Raw genomic sequence first — 26976 nt, forward strand, 5'->3', positions numbered from 1 at the left:
TACCCCATCGGACCCACCGTGCGTAGCGCTCCAGACTATAATTGATAGCTGTGGTCTTACACAAATAATAAATGAACCCACGCATCGCAACGGTAATACGATAGATCTAGTGCTTGTCAGGGGTATCACCGTTTCCAAAATTACGATACTCCCGTATACTAAAGTATTCTCCGATCATTACCTTATAAAATTCGAGGTTCAGACGCATGTTCGTCAAACTAATAATAATAATAACTGCTATAGCAGCCGCAACATTAATACGGCCACAACGACAACTCTTGCTGACCTACTGCCCTCGGTAACGGCACCATTCCCAAAATATGTGGGCTCTATTGATAACCTCACTAACAACTTTAACGACGCCCTGCGCGAAACCATTGATAACATAGCACCGCTAAAGTTAAAAAAGGCTCCAAAACAGCGCACCCCTTGGTTTACGGAAGAAACTAGAGCTCAGAAATTATTATGTAGAAAGCTGGAACGCAAATGGCGCACGACTAAACTTGAGGTGCACCATCAAGCATGGAGTGATAGTTTAATAACTTATAAACACATGCTTACCTTAGCTAAAGCTGAATATTACTCAAATCTCATCCACCGTAATAAAAAAGATCTTAAATTTTTGTTTAGTACGGTAGCATCGCTAACCCAACAAGGGACTCCTTCCAGTAGCTCAACCCACTCAGCTGATGACTTTATGCAATTCTTTAGTAAGAAAATTGAAGTCATTAGAAAGGAGATTAAAGACAATGCGTCCCAGCTACAACGGGGTTCTATTAACACTGATACGATGGTATATACGGCGGATACTGCCCTCCAAAATAGTTTCTCTCATTTTGAGGAAATAACATTAGAGGAATTGTTACAACGTGTAAATGGAATAAAACAAACAACATGTTTACTTGACCCTCTTCCTGGGAAACTGATCAAGGAGCTCTTTGTATTATTAGGTCCATCAGTGCTAAATATTATAAACTTATCACTTTCCTCAGGCACTGTTCCCCTAGCATTCAAAAAAGCGGTTATTCATCCTCTTCTTAAAAGACCTAACCTCGATCCTGACCTCATGGTAAACTACCGACCGGTGTCTCACCTTCCCTTTATTTCAAAAATCCTCGAAAAAATTGTTGCGGAGCAGTTAAATGAACACTTAGCGTCCAACAATCTATGTGAAACCTTTCAATCCGGTTTCAGGGCAAATCACTCCACGGAGACAGCCCTCGCAAAAATGACTAATGATCTATTGCTAACGATGAATTCTGATGCGTCATCTATGTTGCTGCTCCTCGATCTTAGCGCTGCTTTCGATACCGTCGATCATAATATTTTATTAGAGCGTATCAAAACACAAATTGGTATGTCAGACTTAGCCCTGTCTTGGTTTAACTCTTATCTTACTGATAGGATGCAGTGTGTCTCCCATAACAATGTGACCTCGGACTATGTTAAGGTAACGTGTGGAGTTCACCAGGGTTCGGTCTTTGGCCCTGCACTCTTCAGCATCTACATGCTGCCGCTAGGTGACATCATACGCAAATACGGTATTAGCTTTCACTGTTATGCTGATGACACCCAACTTTACATGCCCCTAAGGCTGACCAACACGCCGGATTGTAGTCAGCTGGAGGCGTGTCTTAATGAAATTAAACAATGGATGTCCGCTAATTTTTTGCAACTTAACGCCAAAAAAACGGAAATGCTGATTATCGGTCCTGCTAGACACCGACCTCTATTTAATAATACAACTTTAACATTTGACAACCAAATAATAAAACAAGGTGACTCGGTAAAAAATCTGGGTATTATCTTCGACCCAACTCTCTCCTTTGAGTCACACATTAAAAGCATTACTAAAACGGCCTTCTTTCATCTCCGTAATATCGCTAAAATTCGCTCCATTTTGTCCACTAAAGACGCCGAGATCATTATCCATGCGTTTGTTACGTCTCGTCTCGATTACTGTAAAGTATTATTTTCGGGTCTCCCCATGTCTAGCATTAAAAGATTACAGTTGGTACAAAATGCGGCTGCTAGACTTTTGAAAAGAACAAGAAAGTTTGATCACATTACGCCTGTACTGGCTCACCTGCACTGGCTTCCTGTGCACTTAAGATGTGACTTTAAGGTTTTACTACTTACGTATAAAATACTACACGGTCTAGCTCCATCCTATCTTGCCGATTGTATTGTACCATATGTCCCGGCAAGAAATCTGCGTTCAAAAGACTCCGGCTTATTAGTGATTCCTAGAGCCCAAAAAAAGTCTGCGGGCTATAGAGCGTTTTCCGTCTGGAATGCCCTCCCGGTAACAGTTCGAGATGCTACCTCAGTAGAAGCATTTAAGTCTCACCTTAAAACTCATTTGTATACTCTAGCCTTTAAATAGACCTCCTTTTTAGACCAGTTGATCTGCCGCTTCTTTTCTTTTTTCTCCTATGTCCCCCCCATCCAATGACCATGGATGAAATACTGGCTGTCCAGAGTTGAGTTCCAGGATGGACCGCTCGCCTGTGTATCGGTTGGGGACATCTCTACGCTGCTGATCCGCCTCCGCTTGGGATGGTTTCCTGTGGACGGGACTCTCGCTGCTGTCTTGGATCCGCTTTGAACTGAACTCTCGCTGCTGTGTGGGAGCCACTATGGATTGAACTTTCACAGTATCATGTTAGACCCGCTCGACATCCATTGCTTTCGGTCCCCTAGAGGAGGGGGGTGGGGGGGGGGGTTGCCCACATTTGGGCTCCTCTCCAAGGTTTCTCATAGTCAGCATTGTCACTGGCGTCCCACTGGATGTGAATTCTCCCTGCCCACTCGGTGTGAGTTTTCCTTGCCCTTTTGTGGGTTCTTCCGAGGATGTCGTAGTCGTAATGATTTGTGCAGTCCTTTGAGACATTTGTGATTTAGGGATATATAAATAAACATTGATTGATTACAAATTATTTAAACTATTCATGGCTCCAAATACGTCACATACAAAATTTGACGTCAAAATATTTTTATAGGATATTTTGTGTTTGCCTTACAAAAAAAAGGGGTTTTGACTAAAAGGGCAAAAAAAAAAAAAAAACAGAAATGAAGAAGCTGTCACGTACTTGCATGGCTGCTCTAGTTGTGACCCCAAGATGCAGGAGACAGGAGGACGACATGCGGGTGAGAGTCTTTTAATTCCCACAGGGAGCACAAGGAGGTGCAGCAGGGAAGTGCACAGAAGCATAAGCAGCATACAGAAAAACCAAAGTAACGTTTCACAAAACAATCCTTGAGCCCTGACTGGAGGGCGAGGCGGGCATAAATAGAAGCCAGTTGATTAAAGTAAAAGTACCAATGATTGTCACACACACACTAGGTGTGGTGAGATTTTCCTCTGCATTTGACCCATCACCCTCACCCCATGACCAGGTGTGGCCAGGCTGCCAATCAGCGACAGGTGAGGAGGGAAAAGGGCTCAGGGAGACAAACAGGAAGTGGGACCAAAAGTGTTGAATGAAAATGTAAAAACAAACAAAAATGACCTAATTCTACCATTTTTATGACTGAGACTCTTCCTGGTCCCCAAGAAAGCAGTGCGAGGCGAGTGGAGGAAAAACGGATTTATTGACAGAGATGTGACACAATGTGATATTGATCATAAGCAGCGGCCATTGAAAGAAAAGAAGAAATCCTCGTCATGACGTCAAGGCCATGAAACGTGCGATTTTACAGCCACCAACGTTTGATCTTGAAAGTCTTTTAACGGCCAAAGAAGAATACATGGAATAGCGTGAGGAGCAGTCGGACGAAGAACAAAGCACATCTCCATCTCATCTCCGAGTGTGATGACGTCCCTCAGCGATGGAGACATCTCCCTGTGTTCCAGTGCACAAAGCATCCTGGAGGAAGAAGACCACTCAGCACATTCCCGACAGAAGCAGGTGAATCCAAGTTGAACATCATCTTCACACAAGAACATTTGGAGGTGCAGACAGTCCATGTGAGCTTACTCAGCCTTCAGCCGCCTGCACGTTCTCGTCGAGCTCCACGCCGCCGTGGCGAGCTGCGGGACAAACGCAAACGGTGAAGGAAGAACATCCAGAAGGTGCCTCGTCACTCACATCAGATCTTTGAGGTGTGACTTGGAAACATGACGAGTCAGCACACTTGATGTCTCATTTGGCTGATCCTCATCATGAGGACTCCTGTCAAAAGTGAGATATGCCAGACTTTGTATTGCGTGTGCTCACAGGAGGGACTTTTATTGTGAAGGAGTCAGCTCCAGTTGGGCTTTTCCGGCTAAACTTGTAACAAAGGTCCACATCAGACCTCCATGTGAGTGACGCTTCACCACGGCTTTGTTTCTTGCGGCTCAAAGAAAAGATGTTTTACTTACCAGCTGGATCGTACTGGGCTGAAATGAAAGAGAAACAAGGTGAAGTGGACTTTTCCCCTCACGTCACGCCGTGTTTCTACGTGAGAGTGTGCGCTCTGTCTCTGTGGATCTTTGAGTGTTTGGCTGGAAGGCAACTAAAAGATGGCCGCACCTTTGCAGCCCGGATGAAAGCATCAACTCACGGCCTGGACCGAGTGCACCGAGAAGAAGAAGACAGAGGACATTGGCGTCCCTCACCTTGTCTGTTTCTGTGACGCCTGACCATGACCATGATGATGATGATGATGATGATGGCCGCCACAGCGAGGACCGCCGCCGTGGCAGCGAGGGCGACGCTCAAGTTGTCTGTGGAGAGCAAAAAAGCACAAGTGGAGTGACAAAGCATGAAGAGGAAACCTTCATGACTACTTTGCATGCAGACGTCAAGCGTTGTCATGGTGACATGGATCAATAATGGTGACAGGTGGACTTGTGATGGGAAACATCTCCAACTAAATGTGTCTTTCTCACCTTCATGGCTTGCGTTGCTCAGGATGCTTCTTCTCTCCAGCTTGGTGACCAAGTCCTCCTTGACGCCTGACAGCTGAAACACACATTCGTACTTGCCCTCCACGTCGGCCGTCACCTCCACTTTCAGCGCCACCGACATCTGGAAGGTTCCGTCGTGGTTGGGGAGTATCTCTCCGTGCTCCACGTCCTCGAAGATCTGCTCGCCGTCTTTCCTCCAAAACAGGTCGGCACCGTCGGGGTAGAAACCTGTCGCCATGCAGCTGACCGGAGAGGACGGCGTCTTCTGGAGCAGGAACACCTCTGGAAGCTCTGCACAGGAAGTGATGTCACGTGTGAACACAGGACAACGTGGGGAGAAGGTGTGGATGGAGAGAAGGTGGGGACGGAGGAAAGATGGAGAGAAGGTGTGGATGGAAAGAAGGTGTGGACGGAGGAAAGATGGAGAGAAGGTGTGGACGGAGGTAAAGATGGAGAGGTGTGGATGGAGGTAAAAATGGAGAGAAGGTGTGGATGGAAAGAAGGTGTGGACGGAGGAAAGATGGAGAGAAGGTGTGGACGGAGGTAAAGATGGAGAGGTGTGGATGGAGGTACAGATGGAGAGGAGGTAAAAATGGAGAGAAGGTGTGGATGGAAAGAAGGTGTGGACGGAGGAAAGATGGAGAGAAGGTGTGGATGGAGGTAAAAATGGAGAGAAGGTGTGGATGGAAAGAAGGTGTGGACGGAGGAAAGATGGAGAGAAGGTGTGGACGGAGGTAAAGATGGAGAGGTGTGGATGGAGGTACAGATGGACAGAAATTGTAGATTAAAGTAAAGATGGAGATAAGGTAATAATGCAGGTAAAGATGGAGAGAAGGGAAGAATGGAGGTAAAAATGGAGAGAAGGTGAGAACGGAGGTAAAGATGAAGATTAGGTGAGAATGATATAAAGATGGAGAGGAGAGAATGGAGGTAAAGATGGAGAGAAGGAGAGAATGATATAAAGATGGAGAGAAGGAGAGAATGGAGGTAAAGATGGAGAGAAGGAGAGAATGATGTAAAGATGGAGAGAACATGTGGATGGAGGTAAATATGGAGAGAATGGCGGTACAAATAGAGAGAAGGGGAGAATGGAGGTATAGATGGAGAGAAGGGGAGAAAAGAGGTAAAGATGGAGAAAAGGTGAGAACAGAGGTAAAGATGGAGAGAAGGTTAGAGTGGAGGTAAAGATGTAGAGAACATGTGGATGGAGGTAAAGATGGAGAAAAGGTGAGGATGGAAGTAAAGATGGAAAGAAGAAGAGAATGAGATAAAGATGGAGAGAAGGTTAGAGTGGAGATAAAGATGGAGAGAAGGTGTAGATGGAGGAAAAGAAGGAGAAAAGGTGTGGATGGAGGTAAAGATGGAGAGAACGTGTGGATGGAGGTAAAGATGGAGAGAAAGGGAGAACGGAGGTAAAGATGAAGAGAAGGTGAGAATGGAGGTCAAGTTGGATAGGTGAGGATGGAGGGATGGAGAGAATAAGGTAAAGATGGCGAGAAGGAGAGAATGGAGGTAAAGATCAAGAGAAGGATATAAAGATGGAGAGAATGGAGGTAAAGATGGAGAGGTGAGAACGCAGTTTAAGATGGAGAGAACGTGTGGATGGAGGTAAAGATGGAGAGAAGGTTAGAGTGGAGGTAAAGATGGAGAAAAGGTGATGATGGAGGTAAAGATGGAAAGAAGAAGAGAATGAGATAAAGATGGTGAGAAGGTTAGAGTGGAGATAAAGATGGAGAGAAGGTGTAGATGGAGGTAAAGATGGAGAGAAAGTGAGAACAAAGGTAAAGATGGAGAGAAGGTTGGAATGAAGGTAAAGATGGAGAGAAGGTGAGAGAAAGAGAGAAGAGTATAAAGAGACAGGGTGTAATGTCAGTAATGTTCCTATAGGGGGAGTGCTAACAAGTTAAAAGGTGAAAGTACATGTTGTGTTTCTACCTGTTCTCATTAGGACCTCCTTCCCATTGTTCACATACTTCTTCAAGTAAGAAGGACAATCCTCAGTGTAGTAAAACTTCTTGTCATCTAGTAGATGTTTGTTCTGGTCCCACTTGAGTTTGCTGGGGAAAGCTTGTTGTTTTGCTGCAGTAAATGTCCATGTCTTCATGTCCAACGATATGAAATCTTCTCCATCATAACCTTCCTGATCCCAACCTTTAACTTCATCAGTCTCATCATTCCATTCACATCCATACATCCACTGGAGAATGTGAACACCTGAGACACACACAGTGTTGTAAAGCAGAGTGACACACACACACACACACACACACACACACACACACACACACACACACACACACACACACACACACACACACACACACACACACACACACACACACACACACACACACACACACACACACACACACACACACACACACACACACACACACACACACACACAGTATTAGTGTAGGTTATTATGGGATGGACAGAGACAAGTATCAGTGCAGTAATGTGTGTTTACTACAGTATAAAAAGAGTACATCAAATACATTTAAGTAGTAGAAAGTTCAACATAAACAAACCTCCAGTTTGGTTGAAACGCTTCTTACGAACTTCAAGGTTGTGTTTGCCAATCAACTCATTACCAACACCGATCTCTGTTTGTCTCTGCCAGTATTTTGGTTCCTCTGCTGTGATTTTGTTCATCCAGTCCTGTTTGGCTTCTGCTTTCCTGCTGTTGCTGTCATAGTGATCAATCTGAACTCCATCAACATAACCAACCTCCACATACTCTGGGAAGTTTGGAACTTGAGAGGACGCAGTGTAGAAATACTGCAGCGTGTGAATCACTGAAAGAAGAAAACAACAACAGGATGACTTTTTATTATTTTGTTTCATGTTCAACAATCTTGCACTGTGAATATTTTAGCTCCTTCCGTCTTCAGTCGGGTCTTAAAGTGAACATCAAACACTGCTAGATATCACAGTCAAGACTCACATGTTCTATGACAAATACAACACATTAATAATATTACTAACATCTGTTGACGGTTTGAACATTTTGAAAATAAACATATATTTTCTACAATGGAGGCTGAATAAAAAGTACAACAGAGTTGAACACAACCTGTTCTGCCCATTTGATGTCGACTCTTACTGACATCTTGTGGCGGGGTGATGTTACTACACTTGATTATTTTCTGACACTTCCGTGTTTGAAGATTTGTGTTCGTTCTTACAAGCCTTGGAAAAAATAAGTCTTTGAACAAGAAACACTAAAGTGAAAATAAATAAAGAGCCTAAACGGATTTATCTGCTTCTGTAAACTTCTTGGAACATTTTAATTTTTTACTAGGAAAAAGGGAAAACAATAAATATGTTTAAAAAGAACCAGGATTAAGTAATAAAGGTCTTAAATAATACAACAATAATTTCATTAATAAGTAACAGAAACTCTCAGAAGTCAAATAAGTGAAGGCACAAAGAGGATTTATGAATAAAATATTAATAAACTTATAAAAAGGACTTACCAGGCGTCACGCTGTGCATTTGCACGACCAGAAGAAAGAATAAAAACAAGTTCATGATGTCAGCGTGAAACAAAAAGATGTTTGCCACTTTTAATCCCGCAGAGAAAGAAAAAAGTGACGAACACTCGCTTGACTCGCAAACAGGAAAAATGAACCAGGAACTGTCGAGGCTCTTTTTATAATACTCCACCTGAGCCAATGAGGAGTCAGCATTCTGTGACGTCACAGTGAGGAGAGAAAACGAAACGCTATTCTGCACAGAAAAGTGGCAGCAGTCAACTGACAAGAAGTCTTCTACTGGACTCACTAGAGAGCGCCCCTTGTGGCCACGTCAGGTAAATGCTTGTGTGGCTTTTCTGGGAAATCACGTGACTTGACAACAAAAAGGTGTGTCAAGTTGGCCGCCAAACTTGGAAAGAAAAGAAAGAAAGAGGAATGAAGGTGAGATTGAGAGTTAAAAGTAATGACAGGGCTGGAACATCCGATCAGTGATCGTATTGTAGTCCTCTCAAGAAAGCATCAATACAAATAATGATTGATAGACATAAAGTCGCTACACCGCAGGACATCCTCACTTCTTTTTATTTCACGTCTTAACTTTCACCTCCGTTATGTCTCCCAAGCGTGAGGCGTCCCTGCTGGGGTAACGGGACACGCATCTGCCTCGCATGGGTTCGATTCCCGGCCAGGGTTGCATCAGGAAGTTTCATCCTGAGTAAAAAAGTCAGCAGAAAGCCTTCATGAGATGGACTCGCTGTGGCCAAAGTGCTGAACGTGGGGGAAAAGTGTGAGGCAGACGCTTCTGCTGGCAGAATATCAAAGAAAGTGAAAGTAAAAGTAGACACGGTAAAGCCAAACATTGAACTCGATGGTGATCATTTTTATTTTTATTTTGTCGTACCTGTCAAAGGTGAACACACTTATCCACGTAGGTGAGTAGTAACGAGTTACATTTACTTAGATAAGAAACACAACTTTTACTTTGCTATATAACATATTCAATATATGTATAAAAATATACATTTAGGCCTCCACTCAGGCTTCATCCCAGGGACCCCAAAGGATTTTGTTCAAAAAAATATTTAAAATGTGTCATTATTTTGTATTATTATTATTCCAGGTTTAAATCTGTAGATCAACATTAGGTCTATCTGTCAATATAACCTTTTCAAAGAGTTAAGTTGTATGCCCTTTTTGTCAAAGAAAACCCTGTTTTGTTATGGAAAAAAACACAAAATATGTAATAGTTTCCCCCAATAGAATTTTAAAGTGGAATATTTGAGATTATATAATAATTGGAGCCTTAAAAAATTCAACACATAAAAACATGATTTTAATTTTTTTTTTTTTTTTTTTAGCAATGACACAAAAGAAAAATCCTACTGAAATTATTGGAGATCCAAAAGTGTCCTACTCATTAGAAATAACAAAATATATATTTTTTTACTGTTTACTTTAAACACAATCATCTTCAGATGAACTTCAGATCCATCCATCAATTATATATATATATATTATTGGTGTTTGTTTGTTTTTTTATATGGCAAACACAAAATATGCAACATTTTCCCCCAAAAATATCTCAAAGTGGAATATTTAATGTGGCGTCGTTGGAGCCTTGAATAGGTCAATAATCCATAATGACATTGATTTTGATTTATTGTTATTTTTTTAGTAAACAACAGCCTAGATGGCAGCTTTGTGTTATTAGAGTAAACATTGCAACATTTTCTTGTCACATTTCACCTGTTTGCTCTTTTGTAGCACTTTTTCTGTTTTTTCTTTTTTTTAAAAATCGTATTTATAGAATGTGCTTAAGGCCGTTAAAAAATTACCCGCGGGCCGCAAATGGCCCCCGGGCCACACTTTGGACACCCCTGTACGAGGATGACGGGATGCAAAACAATAACACATGCCCTTCTTATTTATGATTTACTTTTTAAATTTGATCAAAGTTCTGTACAGTGCAATTGGAATTTTTAATTTTCCCGAGGGAACTCTACTGAAGGAATCAATAAAGTACTATCCTTCTATCTATCCTCGTTCATCCATGCGGACTTGGCTCTCTTGGTTGCTTTGTTGGGTCTGCTCCTGTCTCCGGCCATACTCCCCCCACCACAGCAGACGTTGGCGTGGAACACCACAGAGTGTATATGTTTGTTTTTTGTGGTTGTTTTACTTTTGCGTCTGGTTGCATCAGCTCTCCTCTTTTAAAGTCTTTAATGTCCTTTGTGTTCTTTGACGTTTCCCTCTTACACACATGTTTATGTGTGGTATGGCTATGAGGTTTGTTTCCCTTGGCCTCAGTCTGGACCCCCTCTACAGGGGCCCAGATGTTTGCTGTTGCACAGGCATGGGATAAAGTGTGTAACTTTTTGTCTGTAAAATACGTCATTGCAGTTTTTTTTTATTAGCATGGATGTAATCTAGGAACAACATTTCATAATTAATATCCAAAACCCCTGTAGCGGTAAAGTCCTATACTTTTACTGCTACTGGTTGCCGAATATAAATGAAGCTAGTTCAGACGTGTGCAACCGGCTAATAATTGAGGCCCAGAATTGTGTCCATGTTTAACCAAAATATTTACTAACATAAAATCACAATTATATAACACACTTTGTTCAAAAACGGAAAATACACGGGAGCAAACAAACACTAGCCTGGCACAGTCAAAAACTGTTGTGCCTCTACTCAGTAACACCTGGGCAAGATCCTGACTCCTCCCTAAATATCCAGGCACTTGGCCTTGGAGCCAACCCCTTGAGTGACGTCATCAATTTGACAGACAGAAAGTGTATTTGGCTCTAACACACCAGCCCCTAATTGCTGCTGGCGTGACGAACAGAGCGATTTAATTTGGAATCGATAAAACAAAAATAGAGCCATAATACCAAAAACAAACACCTCTTTCTTTGGTTTTCATGTTCCCTTTTGCAATAATGCAGTTAATTTACTCAATACCTTCACCTAGAAGGCATATCTTTGTAACAGGTCTTTAGATGATAATCCTTTTTGTTTGCAGACAAACTTTTTTCATTTGTCCACTTTTGTCGCACTTGTAGCAACGGTAAATATTCGTGAAACCACCTGTTCCAAAAAAGGTCAGCGATATATTGACTCTGCCTCCATTTCCTTATGCACATCCAATACAGGTGATCTATTACCAACAGTACATGTAGACTGTAGCTGTCTTCTTTTCCTACTCCTGGCCATCAGCTTTCTTCGTCACCTTGGGGGTAGGAGAGCTTTTTTTTCTTCTCAGTTTCCTCCTCTTCTTCTCCCAAAGGACTCTCGGGGTCGTTTTCTTCCTCCTCTTTCGGGGAACTCTTCTCTTTTTGGACTTGCCATAGTCGCTGTCCTCGTCATCTTCCACCATGAAGTCTTCATCACTGCCAGACTCATCAGGATCCAGGTAAGCTTCCTCTGGGTCATCCTGCTCTTCATCCTCACGGCCTCCGTCACCCAGAAGGATTTCCCGCTGTTTCGACACGGCCTTGGAGACTGCCTGGCGTATTGTTCGCATTCGACTGACTTTTCTTTCATCGTCACTGTCATCTGCGCTCCGTTTTCTTTTTGGTGTCTTCCTGCTGGGCTTCTCTATCTTGGGCTTCTTTTCCTTTTTTGACATATCCTTTTGATCTTTGGATCCCTGCTCATTGAAATCATGCATGTACTGGTTCATAGGCAGTTCCTCCAAACTGTTAACAGTAACTGTGGGGCGTGTCATTGCCTCGTAATGGCCCATTAATCACCCACCCCAATAGGGTTCTGACAGCATAAGGTCCATCTCCGTGGCTGTTAATCACCTCCCGTGGTTCCATTCACTTTGAGGCGTTGGTACCAATTAACAGGTCCACGTTGGCAGTTATCCGAGGAATTTTAATGCCTTGGAGGTAAGGCCACTTATCAAGTTCTGCCTCACCAATCAGATTGTTAGTGTACACGGGCATCTGCCTTTGAGTGAAGACATTAGGAAGCTCAAAAAAACTTACTACAAGTAAGCTGAGAGATTTCCAGACCACTGCTCGGGACCACCTTACTGTGCCCCAAGGTGCGCAAGTGGGTTTTTGTTTTTCGGCCTTCTGTGTTCAGCCTGTTCACCAAATGTTCAGAACAGAAGGTCCCTGTGCTTCCTGGATCCAGGAAAGCATATGTCTGGACTATCTTGCTGCCGTTTGAGTACTTCACTTGAACGGGCAGGATGGGTAAAATTCCATATTTGCCAGCCCCTGTATGGCCACAAGTTGAGGATGTAGTGCAAATATCTGCTTTTACCTTTGGAAGTTGGCTATTTTCTCCACTTTCCAGATGCCTCCTGTCAATATGTAGCACTTTGGGATGCGTCTTGTTGCAGTAAGAGCACGTGATGCGCCTGTCGCAACTCTTGCTCAGGTGCCCTGTGCACAGGCAACCAAAACACAGGCCTTTTTCTTTTAGAAAGTCAAGCTTTTCCCTGTGTGCCTTATTTTCCAGTATCGGACAGTCCTCCAATGCATGTTCACTTGTACAGTAAAGACAGGAGGTGTTCACAAACCTATTGAGGTGTGGAGTCGGTTTAGGTCTAGTGGCAACTGTCACATGAGTTGCGAAACTGTTCCTTCTGAACTGTGATTTGCGTTGATGTATAGGCTTGGGTTTGGTTACTGCTTTATTTCGAAGGATGTTTTGAATGTCGCCAAAGACAGGATCCGAAGCAATTCTGACTTGCTGTTCAATAAATTTCACAATGTCTGTGAAACAAGCACGTCGCCTTTGTTGGTCAACAATGTCGGCTGCTTTTCCTCTCCACTGGTCCCTTAATTTGTGTGGCAGCTTTTGTATGAGCATCTTCATGCTAGCTGGCATGTTGAGCTCGTCCAAGTACTGCAGCTCATCCATGGCATTGGAGCATTCTCGCAAGTACAGTGCGAAAGCTTGGAGATTTTTTACATCCTCAGACTTGATGTTTGGCCATGCCATAATTTTGTCCATGTAGGCTGCTGTTATTTTTGAAGGATTTCCAAAGTGTTCCCTTAGTAGGCGTTTTGCTGTAGCATAGCCTCTCTCTGTAGGCATATAGAGGCAACTGCGCACCAACTCTCTGGGCTGTCCTTTGGTAAACTGCTCCAGATAATACAAGCAGTCACCACGATCATTGCTACTTTCCCCAAAACCCAACAATTAAAAAGTTATTCAGGAGCGCTCCGTATCTTCCATTGTGTACGCGTGTTTGTCAACATGTGTGCGATGACAGCCTGTGCGCTACCTGTCAGTACAACACCCAATCAAATTACACCCGCGTTGTTTTCGTCACACAGCATTCATCCAATCAAATTGCAGGAAAACCAACAAAGAAGAGCTTTCAAACAACAGAAGAATAAGTGAATAAAATTATGCCATAAAGTGTTTCGTTCGGGTATTAAAAGTACGACTTGGTCAACAAAACAGGAATCGCCGTATGCAAAACATGCGGTTGGAAGATTACAGACGGAGACGCAACAACTTCCAACTTCGTTCGACATTTGAAGTTGCACAAAGAAGGGTACGTTTTGAATGTAAGCTAACGTTTATTGGCTGAGTAACGTAACTTTTATTCGTTGTGTAGTTAAATGAGTGAGGCTGTAAACTCACTGCTAACGTTAGAACCATAGACATCTTATAAGTAGACACAGCATCGAGCGCTACTGCCTATTGCCGCTGACGTGACGCGCGGCCGCCATCTTGGAGTGGTGATCCGCTCCACTCAGGGCAATTCCTTTGGCAGGAGCAATGAATTGTCAGCACATTTAATTCATATTAACTCACTGAATACCACTGATACTCACGCGCTTTTTTTGTCATACGTGTAACTATGATAAAAGACACATGTCTTGGCATGTTCATAATTTGCTTAACAGTAATAGAATATTCTAATATGCTATAAGTGACCAGACGTCGGAGATCGAAACTGGGAATATAATCCCAGAGAAGGGGAAAGAAAAACAGTCAGCTATTTTTAAGTTAAAGAAACAATATGATTAGGTTATATATACATGCGTATATCTTACATAAACAATGTATGAATACATTAGATATCTATATATCTTACGGACCTATAGACCAGTGGTTCTCAAATGGGGGTACTTGAAGGTATGCCAAGGGGTACATGATATTTTTTTAAATATTCTAAAAATAGCAACAATTCAAAATCCTTTATAAATATATTTACTGAATAATACTTCAACAAAATATGAATGTAAATTCATAAACTGTGAAAAGAAATGCAACAATGCAATATTCAGTGTTGACAGCTGGATTTTTTGTGGACATGTTCCATAAATATTGATGTTAACGTTTTTTTTTTGTGAAGAAATGTTTAAAATGAAGTTGATGAATCCAGATGGATCTCTATTACAATCCCCAAAGAGGGCACTTTAAGTTGATTACTTTTATGTGTAGAAATCTTTATTTAAAATTGAATCACTTGTTTATTTTTCAACAAGTTTTTAGTTAATTTTACATCTTTTTTTTTCAAATAGTTCTAGAAAGACCACTACAAATGAGCAATATTTTGCACTGTTATACAATTTAATAAATCAGAAACTGATGACATAGTGCTGTATTTTACTTCTTTATCTCTTTTTTCAACCAAAAATGCTTTGCTCTGATTAGGAGGTACTTGAATTAAAAAAAATGTTCACAGGGGGTACAAGTGTCTGCCAAATACTTAAACATATATAAACACCTGAAAGTCTTTATTTCAGCTAAAACCACCAATCTGTTTCACTGGATTCAGAATAAAACAATTCTGTCTTACTCAACAAAGTTAGTATTTGAATATTGTTACTTGAAGACTTATCTGTGGTTACAATAAAATGAGAATGCATCATAATCAGTGGCGGCTGGTGAATTTTGTTTTAGTTGGGCCTGAAAGTTTGTAAACCACATACCTGTAGTGGGGTCATCCTCCCCCAGAAGATTTCTTTGTGATTTTCACATACAAATATTGTAGTTCTTTGCTCCTGCTTAACTCTGAGGTAATATTATTTTCACAAAATACAACCAATAGTATGTTAATGTAAATTCTTACTTGTGAAAAGTAATCCTCCAATTCCTATTTTCAACAGTCCGCTCAATTGAGCAGGAAAACGCTGAATACCAGCCCAGCATCTTTTTTTTCTACCTGTCAAATGTTAGTTTAGGCTGTTTGCCGGCTCCTCATCACCACTTCAAGATGGCGGCCAAATTGCTTGCGTCACAGCAGCCAATTCTGCGTCTACTTATAAGATGTCTATGGTTATAACGTCATTGCAAACACGGCAATCTGTTGCGTCCACTGCAGATGTTACCTTATTCATACTTATTGTCAAGTGATTTTTTTTAAGCAGGGTTGCATGAGGTACCTACACATAACGTTACGTTAATGAATGTATCACACACAGTAACGTAATATTAGACGGCGGTCAGCAGCACCGCGTATTTTAGCCACCTACAAAAAGACAAACATAGTCAAATAAAGGTCAGTTAAAATGTATACTATATTAAGAATATGTGTACATATTGCATAGGGCCCTGACATCTAACAAGTACAGCACTGTTCATTGTTATGTTCATGTATTTGTGGTTTTTCATGTGTACACAGACATAAACACATACAGTATGAGATGAGATCAATGAGATAAGGTGACAACATGACAAACTGCTGATGAACTAGTTACAATGCAATATTCCATGGAAATACAATGTTAACACTTTTGTGCAAATAAGTACAGTTGCACTTGTTTTTTCAGATGTGTTTGTACTGTAAAGGAATGAGTTAAATGTTTAGAATAACTGGTTAATAGTGCTATTATGAAGTGCAATGTCAGCACTGTTTTTTTTAATAATAAATACATACAGCGTTTTAAAAGCATACACAATCCGTGTACATATATTAGTCTGTGGTTAAAAAGACTTGAAATGACTCGAAACCCAAAATGCAGGACTTGGGACTTTCCAGTATTGACTTTGGACTTGACTCGGGACTTGACTCGAGACTTGAGGGCAAAGACTTGAGACTTACTTTTGACTTGCAAAAAAATGACTTGGTCCCACCTCTGGTAACGGGACACGCATCTGCCTCGCATGGGTTCGATTCCCGGCCAGGGTTGCATCAGGAAGTTTCATCCTGAGTAAAAAAGTCAGCAGAAAGCCTTCATGAGATGGACTCGCTGTGGCCAAAGTGCTGAACGTGGGGGAAAAGTGTGAGGCAGACGCTTCTGCTGGCAGAATATCAAAGAAAGTGAAAGTAAAAGTAGACACGGTAAAGCCAAACATTGAACTCGATGGTGATCATTTTTATTTTTATTTTGTCGTACCTGTCAAAGGTGAACACACTTATCCACGTAGGTGAGTAGTAACGAGTTACATTTACTTAGATAAGAAACACAACTTTTACTTTGCTATATAACATATTCAATATATGTATAAAAATATACATTTAGGCCTCCACTCAGGCTTCATCCCAGGGACCCCAAAGGATTTTGGTCAAAAATATATTTAAAATGTGTCATTATTTTTTATTATTATTATTCCAGGTTTAAATCTGTAGATCAACATTAGGTCTATCTGTCAATATAACCTTTTCAAAGATTTAAGTTGTATGCCCTTTTTGTCAAAGAAAACCCTGTTTTGTTATGGAAAAAAACACAAAATATGCAATAGTTTCCCCCAATAGAATTTTAAAGTGGAATATTTGAGAGTATGTAATAATTGGAGCCTTAAAAAATTCAACACATAAAAACATTGATTTTAATTTTTTATTTTTTTTAGCAATGACACAAAAGAAAAATCCTACTGAAATTATTGGAGATCCAAAAGTGTCCTACTCATTAGAAATAACAAAAAATATATTTTTTTACTGTTTACTTTAAACACAATCATCTTCAGATGAACTTCAGATCCATCCATCAAGTATATATATATATATTATTGGTGTTTTTTTTTTTTTTATATGGCAAACACAAAATATGCAACATTTTCCCCCAAAAATATCTCAAAGTGGAATATTTAATGTGGCGTCGTTGGAGCCTTGAATAGGTCAATAATCCATAATGACATTGATTTTTATTTATTGTTATTTTTTTAGTAAACAACAGCCTAGATGGCAGCTTTGTGTTATTAGAGTAAACATTGCAACATTTTCTTGTCACATTTCACCTGTTTGCTCTTTAATAGCACTTTTTTTTTTTTATTGTATTTTTAGAATTTGCTTTGGCCATTACAAAATTACCCGCGGGCCGCAAATGGCCCCCGGGCCACACTTTGGACACCCCTGTACGAGGATGACAGGGGATGCAAAACAATAACACATGCCCTTCTTATTTATGATTTACTTTTTAAATTTGACCTCAGTTCTGTACGCTGCTGCTGGCATTTTTAATTTTCCTGAGGGAACTCTACTGAAGGAATCAATAAAGTACTATCCTTCTATCTATCCTCGTTCATCCATGCGGACTTGGCTCTCTTGGTTGCTTTGTTGGGTCTGCTCCTGTCTCCGGCCATACTCCCCCCACCACAGCAGACGTTGGCGTGGAACACCACAGAGTGTATATGTTTGTTTTTTGTTGTTGTTTTACTTTTGCGTCTGGTTGCATCAGCTCTCATCTTTTAAAGTCTTTAATGTCCTTTGTGTTCTTTGACGTTTCCCTCTTACACACATGTTTATGTGTGTTATGGCTATGAGGTTTGTTTCCCTTGGCCTCAGTCTGGACCCCCTCTACAGGGGCCCAGATGTACGCTGTTGCACAGGCATGGGATAAAGTGTGTAACTTTTTGTCTGTAAAATACGTCATTGCAGTTTTTTTTTTATTAGCATGGATGTAATCTAGGAACAACATTTCATAATTAATATCCAAAACCCCTGTAGCGGTAAAGTCCTATACTTTTACTGCTACTGGTTGCCGAATATAAATGAAGCTAGTTCAGACGTGTGCAACCGGCTAATAATTGAGGCCCAGAATTGTGTCCATGTTTAACCAAAATATTTACTAACATAAAGTCACAATTATATAACACACTTTGTTCAAAAACGGAAAATACACGGGAGCAAACAAACACTAGCCTGGCACAGTCAAAAACTGTTGCGCCTCTACTCAGCAACACCTGGGCAAGATCCTGACTCCTCCCTAAATATCCAGGCACTTGGCCTTGGAGCCAACCCCTTGAGTGACGTCATCAATTTGACAGACAGAAAGTGTATTTGGCTCTAACACACCAGCCCCTAATTGCTGCTGGCGTGACGAACAGAGTGATTTAATTTGGAATCAATAAAACAAAAATAGAGCCATAATACCAAAAACAAACACCTCTTTCTTTGGTTTTCATGTTCCCTTTTGCAATAATGCAGTTAATTTACTCAATACCTTCACCTAGAAGGCATATCCATCAATCAATCAATCAATGTTTACTTATATAGCCCTAAATCACTAGTGTCTCAAAGGGCTGCACAAACCACTACGACATCCTCGGTAGGCCCACATAAGGGCAAGGAAAACTCACACCCAGTGGGACATCGGTGACAATAATGACCCAGTGGGACGTCGGTGACAATAATGACTATGAGAATATGATACTGTGAAAGATCAATCCACAATGGATCCAACACAGTCGCGAGAGTCCCGTTCACAGCGGAGCCAGCAGGAAACCATCCCAAGCGGAGGCGGATCAGCAGCGCAGAGATGTCCCCAGCCGATACACAGGCGAGCAGTACATGGCCACCGGATCGGACCGGACTCCCTCAACAAAGGAGAGTGGGACATAGAAGAAAAAGAAAAGAAACGGCAGATCAACTGGTCTAAAAAGGGAGTCTATTTAAAGGCTAGAGCATACAAATGAGTTTTAAGGTGAGACTTAAATGCTTCTACTGAGGTAGCATCTCGAACTGTTACCGGGAGGGCATTCCAGAGTAATGGAGCCCGAAATGAAAAAGCTCTATAGCCCGCAGACTTTTTTTGGGCTTTGGGGATCACTAATAAGCCGGAGTCCTTTGAACGCAGATTTCTTGCCGGGACATATGGTACAATACAATCGGCAAGATTGGATGGAGCTAGACCGTGTAGTATTTTATACGTAAGTAGTAAAACCTTAAAGTCACATCTTAAGTGCACAGGAAGCCAGTGCAGGTGAGCCAGTACAGGCGTAATGTGATCAAACTTTCTTGTTCTTGTCAAAAGTCTAGCAGCCGCATTTTGTACCAACTGTAATCTTTTAATGCTAGACATGGGGAGACCCGAAAATAATACGTTACAGTAATCGAGGCGAGACGTAACAAACACATGGATAATGATCTCGGCGTCTTTAGTGGACAGAATGGAGCGAATTTTAGCGATATTGCGGAGATGAAAGAAGGCCGTTTTAGTAACGCTTTTAATGTGTGCCTCAAAGGAGAGAGTTGGGTCGAAGATAATACCCAGATTCTTTACCGTGTCGCCTTGTTTAATTGTTTGGTTGTCAAATGTTAGAGTTGTATTATTAAATAGAGTTCGGTGTCTAGCAGGACCGATAATCAGCATTTCCGTTTTTTTGGCGTTGAGTTGCAAAAAGTTAGCGGACATCCATTGTTTAATTTCATTAAGACACGCTTCCAGCTGACTACAATCCGGCGTGTTGGTCAGCTTTAGGGGCATGTAGAGTTGGGTGTCATCAGCATAACAGTGAAAGCTAACACCGTATTTACGTATGATGTCACCTAGCGGCAGCATGTAGATGCTGAAGAGTGCAGGGCCAAGGACCGAACCCTGGGGAACTCCACACGTTACCTTAACGTAGTCCGAGGTCACATTGTTATGGGAGACACACTGCATCCTATCAGTAAGATAAGAGTTAAACCAAGACAGGGCTAAGTCTGACATACCAATTCGTGTTTTGATACGTTCTAATAAAATATTATGATCGACAGTATCGAAAGCAGCGCTAAGATCGAGGAGCAGCAACATAGATGACGCATCAGAATCCATCGTTAGCAATAGATCATTAGTCTTTGTAACAGGTCTTTAGATGATAATCCTTTTTGTTTGCAGACAAACTTTTTTCATTTGTCCACTTTTGTCGCTCTTGTAGCAACGGTAAATATTCGTGAAACCACCTGTTCCAAAAAAGGTCAGCGATATATTGCCTCTGCCTCCATTTCCTTATGCACATCCAATACAGGTGATCTATTACCAACAGTACATGTAGACTGTAGCTGTCTTCTTTTCCTACTCCTGGCCATCAGCTTTCTTCGTCACCTTGGGGGTAGGAGAGCTTTTTTTTCTTCTCAGTTTCCTCCTCTTCTTCTCCCAAAGGACTCTCGGGGTCGTTTTCTTCCTCCTCTTTCAGGGAACTCTTCTCTTTTTGGACTTGCCATAGTCGCTGTCCTCGTCATCTTCCACCATGAAGTCTTCATCACTGCCAGACTCATCAGGATCCAGGTAAGCTTCCTCTGGGTCATCCTGCTCTTCATCCTCACGGCCTCCGTCACCCAGAAGGATTTCCCGCTGTTTCGACACGGCCTTGGAGACTGCCTGGCGTATTGTTCGCATTCGACTGACTTTTCTTTCATCGTCACTGTCATCTGCGCTCCGTTTTCTTTTTGGTGTCTTCCTGCTGGGCTTCTCTATCTTGGGCTTCTTTTCCTTTTTTGACATATCCTTTTGATCTTTGGATCCCTGCTCATTGAAATCATGCATGTACTGGTTCATAGGCAGTTCCTCCAAACTGTTAACAGTAACTGTGGGGCGTGTCACTGCCTTGTAATGGCCCATTAATCACCCACCCCAATAGGGTTCTGACAGCATAAGGTCCATCTCCGTGGCTGTTAATCACCTCCCGTGGTTCCATTCACTTTGAGGCGTTGGTACCAATTAACAGGTCCACGTTGGCAGTTATCCGAGGAATTTTAATGCCTTGGAGGTAAGGCCACTTATCAAGTTCTGCCTCACCAATCAGATTGTTAGTGTACACGGGCATCTGCCTTTGAGTGAAGACATCAGGAAGCTCAAAAAAACTTACTACAAGTAAGCTGAGAGATTTCCAGACCACTGCTCGGGACCACCTTACTGTGCCCCAAGGTGCGCAAGTGGGTTTTTGTTTTTCGGCCTTCTGTGTTCAGCCTGTTCACCAAATGTTCAGGACAGAAGGTCCCTGTGCTTCCTGGATCTAGGAAAGCATATGTCTGGACTATCTTGCTGCCCTTTGAGTACTTCACTTGAACAGGCAGGATGGGTAAAATTCCATATTTGCCAGCCCCTGTATGGCCACAAGTTGAGGATGTAGTGCAAATATCTGCTTTTACCTTTGGAAGTTGGCTATTTTCTCCACTTTCCAGATGCCTCCTGTCAATATGTAGCACTTTGGGATGCGTCTTGTTGCAGTAAGAGCACGTGATGCGCCTGTTGCAACTCTTGCTCAGGTGCCCTGTGCACCGGCAACCAAAACACAGGCCTTTTTCTTTTAGAAAGTCAAGCTTTTCCCTATGTGCCTTATTTTCCAGTATTGGACAGTCCTCCAATGCATGTTCACTTGTACAGTAAAGACAGGAAATAGAGTTTGTCTTGGAGGTGTTCACAAACTTATTGAGGTGTGGAGTCGGTTTAGGTTTAACGACAACTGCCACATGAGTTGCGAAACTGTTCCTTCTGAACTGTGATTTGCGTTGATGTATAGGCTTGGGTTTGGTTACTGCTTTATTTCGAAGGATGTTTTGAATGTCGCCAAAGACAGGATCCAAAGCAATTCTGACTTGCTGTTCAATAAATTTCACAATGTCTGTGAAACAAGCACGTCGCCTTTGTTGGTCAACAATGTCGGCTGCTTTTCCTCTCCACTGGTCCCTTAATTTGTGTGGCAGCTTTTGTATGAGCATCTTCATGCTAGCTGGCATGTTGAGCTCGTCCAAGTACTGCAGCTCATCCATGGCATTGGAGCATTCTCGCAAGTACAGTGCGAAAGCTTGGAGATTTTTTACATCCTCAGACTTGATGTTTGGCCATGCCATAATTTTGTCCATGTAGGCTGCTGTTATTTTTGAAGGATTTCCAAAGTGTTCCCTTAGTAGGCGTTTTGCTGTAGCATAGCCTCTCTCTGTAGGCATATAGAGGCAACTGCGCACCAACTCTCTGGGCTGTCCTTTGGTAAACTGCTCCAGATAATACAAGCAGTCACCACGATCATTGGTACTTTCCCCAAAACCCAACAATTAAAAAGTTATTCAGGAGCGCTCCGTATCTTCCATTGTGTACGCGTGTTTGTCAACATGTGTGCGATGACAGCCTGTGCGCTACCTGTCAGTACAACAGCCAATCAAATTACATCCATATTGTTTTCGTCACACAGCATTCATCCAATCAAATTGCAGGAAAACCAACAAAGAAGAGCTTTCAAACAACAGAAGAATAAGTGAATAAATTTATGCCATAAATTGTTTCGTTCGGGTATTAAAAGTACGACTTGGTCAACAAAACAGGAATCTGCCGTATACAAAACATGCGGTTGGAAGATTACAGACGGAGACGCAACAACTTCCAACTTCGTTCGACATTTGAAGTTGCACAAAGAAGGGTACGTTTTGAATGTAAGCTAACGTTTATTGGCTGAGTAACGTAACTTTTATTCGTTGTGTAGTTAAATGAGTGAGGCTGTAAACTCACTGCTAACGTTAGAACCATAGACGTCTTATAAGTAGACACAGCATCGAGCGCTACTGCCTATTGCCGCTGACGTGACGCGCGGCCGCCATCTTGGAGTGGTGATCCGCTTCACTCAGGGCAATTCCTTTGGCAGGAGCAATGAATTGTCAGCACATTTAATTCATATTAACTCACTGAATACCACTGATACTCACGCGCTTTTTTTGTCATACGTGTAACTATGATAAAAGACACATGTCTTGGCATGTTCATAATTTGCTTAACAGAAATAGAATATTCTTATATGCTATAAGTGACCAGACGTCGGAGATCAAAACTGGGAATATAATCCCAGAGAAGGGGAAAAAAACAGTCAGCTATTTTTAAGTTAAAGAAACAATATGATTAGGTTATATATACATGCGTATATCTTACATAAACAATGTATGAATACATTAGATATCTATATATCTTACGGACCTATAGACCAGTGGTTCTCAAATGGGGGTACTTGAAGGTATGCCAAGGGGTACATGATATTTTTTAAAATATTCTAAAAATAGCAACAATTCAAAATCCTTTATAAATATATTTACTGAATAATACTTCAACAAAATATGAATGTAAATTCATAAACTGTGAAAAGAAATGCAACAATGCAATATTCAGTGTTGACAGCTGGATTTTTTGTGGACATGTTCCATAAATATTGATGTTAAAGTTTTTTTTTTGTGAAGAAATGTTTAGAATGAAGTTGATGAATCCAGATGGATCTCTATTACAATCCCCAAAGAGGGCACTTTAAGTTGATTACTTTTATGTGTAGAAATCTTTATTTAAAATTGAATCACTTGTTTATTTTTCAACAAGCTTTTAGTTATTTTTACATCTTTTTTTTTTTCGAAATAGTTCTAGAAAGACCACTACAAAGGAGCAATATTTTGTACTGTTATAGAATTTAATAAATCAGAAACTGATGACATAGTGCTGTATTTTACTTCTTTATCTCTTTTTTCAACCAAAAATGCTTTGCTCTGATTAGGGGGTACTTGAATTAAAAAAAATGTTCACAGGGGGTACAAGTGTCTGCCAAATACTTAAACATATATAAACACCTGAAAGTCTTTATTTCAGCTAAAACCACCAATCTGTTTCACTGGATTCAGAATAAAACCATTCTGTCTTACTCAACAAAGTTAGTATTTGAATATTGTTACTTGAAGACTTATCTGTGGTTACAATAAAATGAGAATGCATCATAATCAGTGGCGGCTGGTGAATTTTGTTTTAGTTGGGCCTGAAAGTTTGTAAACCACATACCTGTAGTGGGGTCATCCTCCCCCAGAAGATTTCTTTGTGATTTTCACATACAAATATTGTAGTTCTTTGCTCCTGCTTAACTCTGAGGTAATATTATTTTCACAAAATACAACCAATAGTATGTTAATGTAAATTCTTACTTGTGAAAAGTAATCCTCCAATTCCTATTTTCAACAGTCCGCTCAATTGAGCAGGAAAACGCTGAAAACCAGCCCAGCATCTTTTTTTTCTACCTGTCAAATGTTAGTTTAGGCTGTTTGCCGGCTCCTCATCACCACTTCAAGATGGCGGCCAAATTACTTGCGTCACAGCAGCCAATTCTGCGTCTACTTATAAGATGTCTATGATTATAACGTCATTGCAAACACGGCAATCTGTTGCGTCCACTGCAGATGTTACCTTATTCATACTTATTGTCAAGTGATTTTTTTTAAGCAGGGTTGCATGAGGTACCTACACATAACGTTACGTTAATGAATGTATCACACACAGTAACGTAATATTAGACGGCGGTCAGCAGCACCGCGTATTTTAGCCACCTACAAAAAGACAAACATAGTCAAATAAAGGTCAGTTAAAATGTATACTATATTAAGAATATGTGTACATATTGCATAGGGCCCTGACATCTAACAAGTACAGCACTGTTCATTGTTATGTTCATGCATTTGTGGTTTTTCATGTGTACACAGACATAAACACATACAGTATGAGATGAGATCAATGAGATAAGGTGACAACATGACAAACTGCTGATGAACTAGTTACAATGCAATATTCCATGGAAATACAATGTTAACACTTTTGTGCAAATAAGTACAGTTGCACTTGTTTTTTCAGATGTGTTTGTACTGTAAAGGAATGAGTTAAATGTTTAGAATAACTGGTTAATAGTGCTATTATGAAGTGCAATGTCAGCACTGTTTTTTTTAATAATAAATACATACAGCGTTTTAAAAGCATACACAATCTGTGTACATATATTAGTCTGGTTAAAAAGACTTGAAATGACTCGAAACCCAAAATGCAGGACTTGGGACTTTCCAGTATTGACTTTGGACTTGACTCGGACTTGCCTGTCTTGACTCGGGACTTGACTCGAGACTTGAGGGCAAAGACTTGAGACTTACTTTTGACTTGCAAAAAAATGACTTGGTCCCACCTCTGGTAACGGGACACGCATCTGCCTCGCATGGGTTCGATTCCCGGCCAGGGTTGCATCAGGAAGTTTCATCCTGAGTAAAAAAGTCAGCAGAAAGCCTTCATGAGATGGACTCGCTGTGGCCAAAGTGCTGAACGTGGGGGAAAAGTGTGAGGCAGACGCTTCTGCTGGCAGAATATCAAAGAAAGTGAAAGTAAAAGTAGACACGGTAAAGCCAAACATTGAATGCATGCTTGTTTCAAGTCACCTAAACTCGATGGTGATCATTTTTATTTTTATTTTGTCGTACCTGTCAAAGGTGAACACACTTATCCACGTAGGTGAGTAGTAACGAGTTACATTTACTTAGATAAGAAACACAACTTTTACTTTGCTATATAACATTTTATTACCATTGTGACATTCATTTATATCAGGGGTCAGCAACCTTTTTGAAACCAAGAGCTACTTCTTGGGTACTGATTAATGCGAAGGGCTACCAGTTTGATACACACTTAAATAAATTGCCAGAAATAACCAATTTGCTCAATCTACCTTTAATAAATAAATCTATATGTATAAAAAAATGGGTATTTCTGTCTGTCATTCCGTCATACATTTTTTTTCCTTTTACGGAAGGTTTTTTGTAGAGAATAAATGATGAAAAAAACACTTAATTGAACGGTTTAAAAGAGGAGAAAACAGGAAAAAAATCAAAATTAAATTTTGAAACATAGATTATCTTCAATTTCGACTCTTTAAAATTCAAAATTCAACCGAAAAAAAGGAGAGAAAAACTAGCTAATTCGAATCTTTTTGAAAAAATCTAAAAAAAGAATTTATGGAACATCATTAGTATTTTTTCCTGATTAAGATTAATTTTAGAATTTTGATGACATGTTTTAAATAGGTTAAAATCCAATCTGCACTTTGTTAGAATATATAACGAGTTGGACCAAGCTATATTTCTAACAAAGACAAATCATTTCTTCTAGATTTTCCAGAAGAAGAATTTTAAAAGAAATTCAAAAGTCTTTGAAATAAGATTTAAATTTGATTCTAAAGGTTTTTCTAGATTTGCCACAATAATTTTTTTTAATTTTAATCATAATTGAAGAAATACTTCACAAATAATTTTTGTCGAAAAAACAGAAGCTAAAATAAAGAATTAGATTAAAATGTATTTATTATTCTTTACAATAAAAGAAATTAATTTACTTGAACATTGATTTAAATTGTCAGGAAGAGGAAGGAATTTAAAAGGTAAAAAGGTATATGTTTTTGAAAATCCTAAAATCATTTTTAAGGTTGTATTTTTTCTCTAAAATTGTCTTTCTGAAAGTTATAAGAAGCAAAGTAAAAAAATAAATGAATTTATTTAAACAAGTGAAGACCAAGTCTTTAAAATATTTTCTTGGATTTTCAAATTCTGTTTGAGTTTTGTCTCTCTTAGAATTAAAAATGTCGAGCAAAGCGAGACTAGCTTGCCAGTAAATAAATACAATTTAAAAAATAGAGGCAGCTCACTGGTAAGTG

At 40.5% G+C, this 26976-nt stretch overlaps 2 protein-coding genes across 2 annotated transcripts; both read right to left on the minus strand.

The window, feature by feature from the left end:
* Positions 1-3575: 3575 nt before the first annotated feature.
* LOC133551923 (class I histocompatibility antigen, F10 alpha chain-like) lies at positions 3576-8635 on the minus strand. The gene is made up of 8 exons (XM_061899130.1): positions 8374-8635; positions 7426-7692; positions 6830-7108; positions 4877-5185; positions 4604-4711; positions 4367-4384; positions 3981-4033; positions 3576-3869 (listed from the first exon to the last, which is right to left on the minus strand). The coding sequence occupies exons 1-7, from the start codon at positions 8426-8428 to the stop codon at positions 3981-3983; spliced, it is 1089 nt and encodes a 362-aa protein (XP_061755114.1). The 5' UTR covers positions 8429-8635; the 3' UTR covers positions 3576-3869.
* A 2940-nt stretch (positions 8636-11575) lies between these two features.
* LOC133550460 (nuclear ubiquitous casein and cyclin-dependent kinase substrate 1-like) lies at positions 11576-12103 on the minus strand. The gene has a single exon (XM_061896443.1). It carries the CDS (start codon positions 12101-12103, stop codon positions 11576-11578), a length of 528 nt encoding a protein of 175 aa, XP_061752427.1.
* Positions 12104-26976: the final 14873 nt, after the last annotated feature.

This window comes from Nerophis ophidion, linkage group LG04 (genome assembly GCF_033978795.1).
Source record: "Nerophis ophidion isolate RoL-2023_Sa linkage group LG04, RoL_Noph_v1.0, whole genome shotgun sequence".
NCBI lineage: Eukaryota > Metazoa > Chordata > Actinopteri > Syngnathiformes > Syngnathidae > Nerophis > Nerophis ophidion.

What these genes read in the sequence shown, in the direction of transcription:
- LOC133551923 (XM_061899130.1), bottom strand. Translation starts at nt 8,428, where the DNA reads ATGAACTTGTTTTTATTCTTTCTTCTGGTCGTGCAAATGCACAGCGTG. An exon ending in GGAGGTCCTAATGAGAACAG is followed by an intron (nt 5,186 to 6,829) that starts GTAGAAACACAA and finishes CTTCCTGTGCAG; the next exon opens with AGCTTCCAGAGGTGTTCCTG. An exon ending in GAGCAACGCAAGCCATGAAG is followed by an intron (nt 4,712 to 4,876) that starts GTGAGAAAGACA and finishes TGCTCTCCACAG; the next exon opens with ACAACTTGAGCGTCGCCCTC.
- LOC133550460 (XM_061896443.1), bottom strand. Translation starts at nt 12,103, where the DNA reads ATGACACGCCCCACAGTTACTGTTAACAGTTTGGAGGAACTGCCTATG.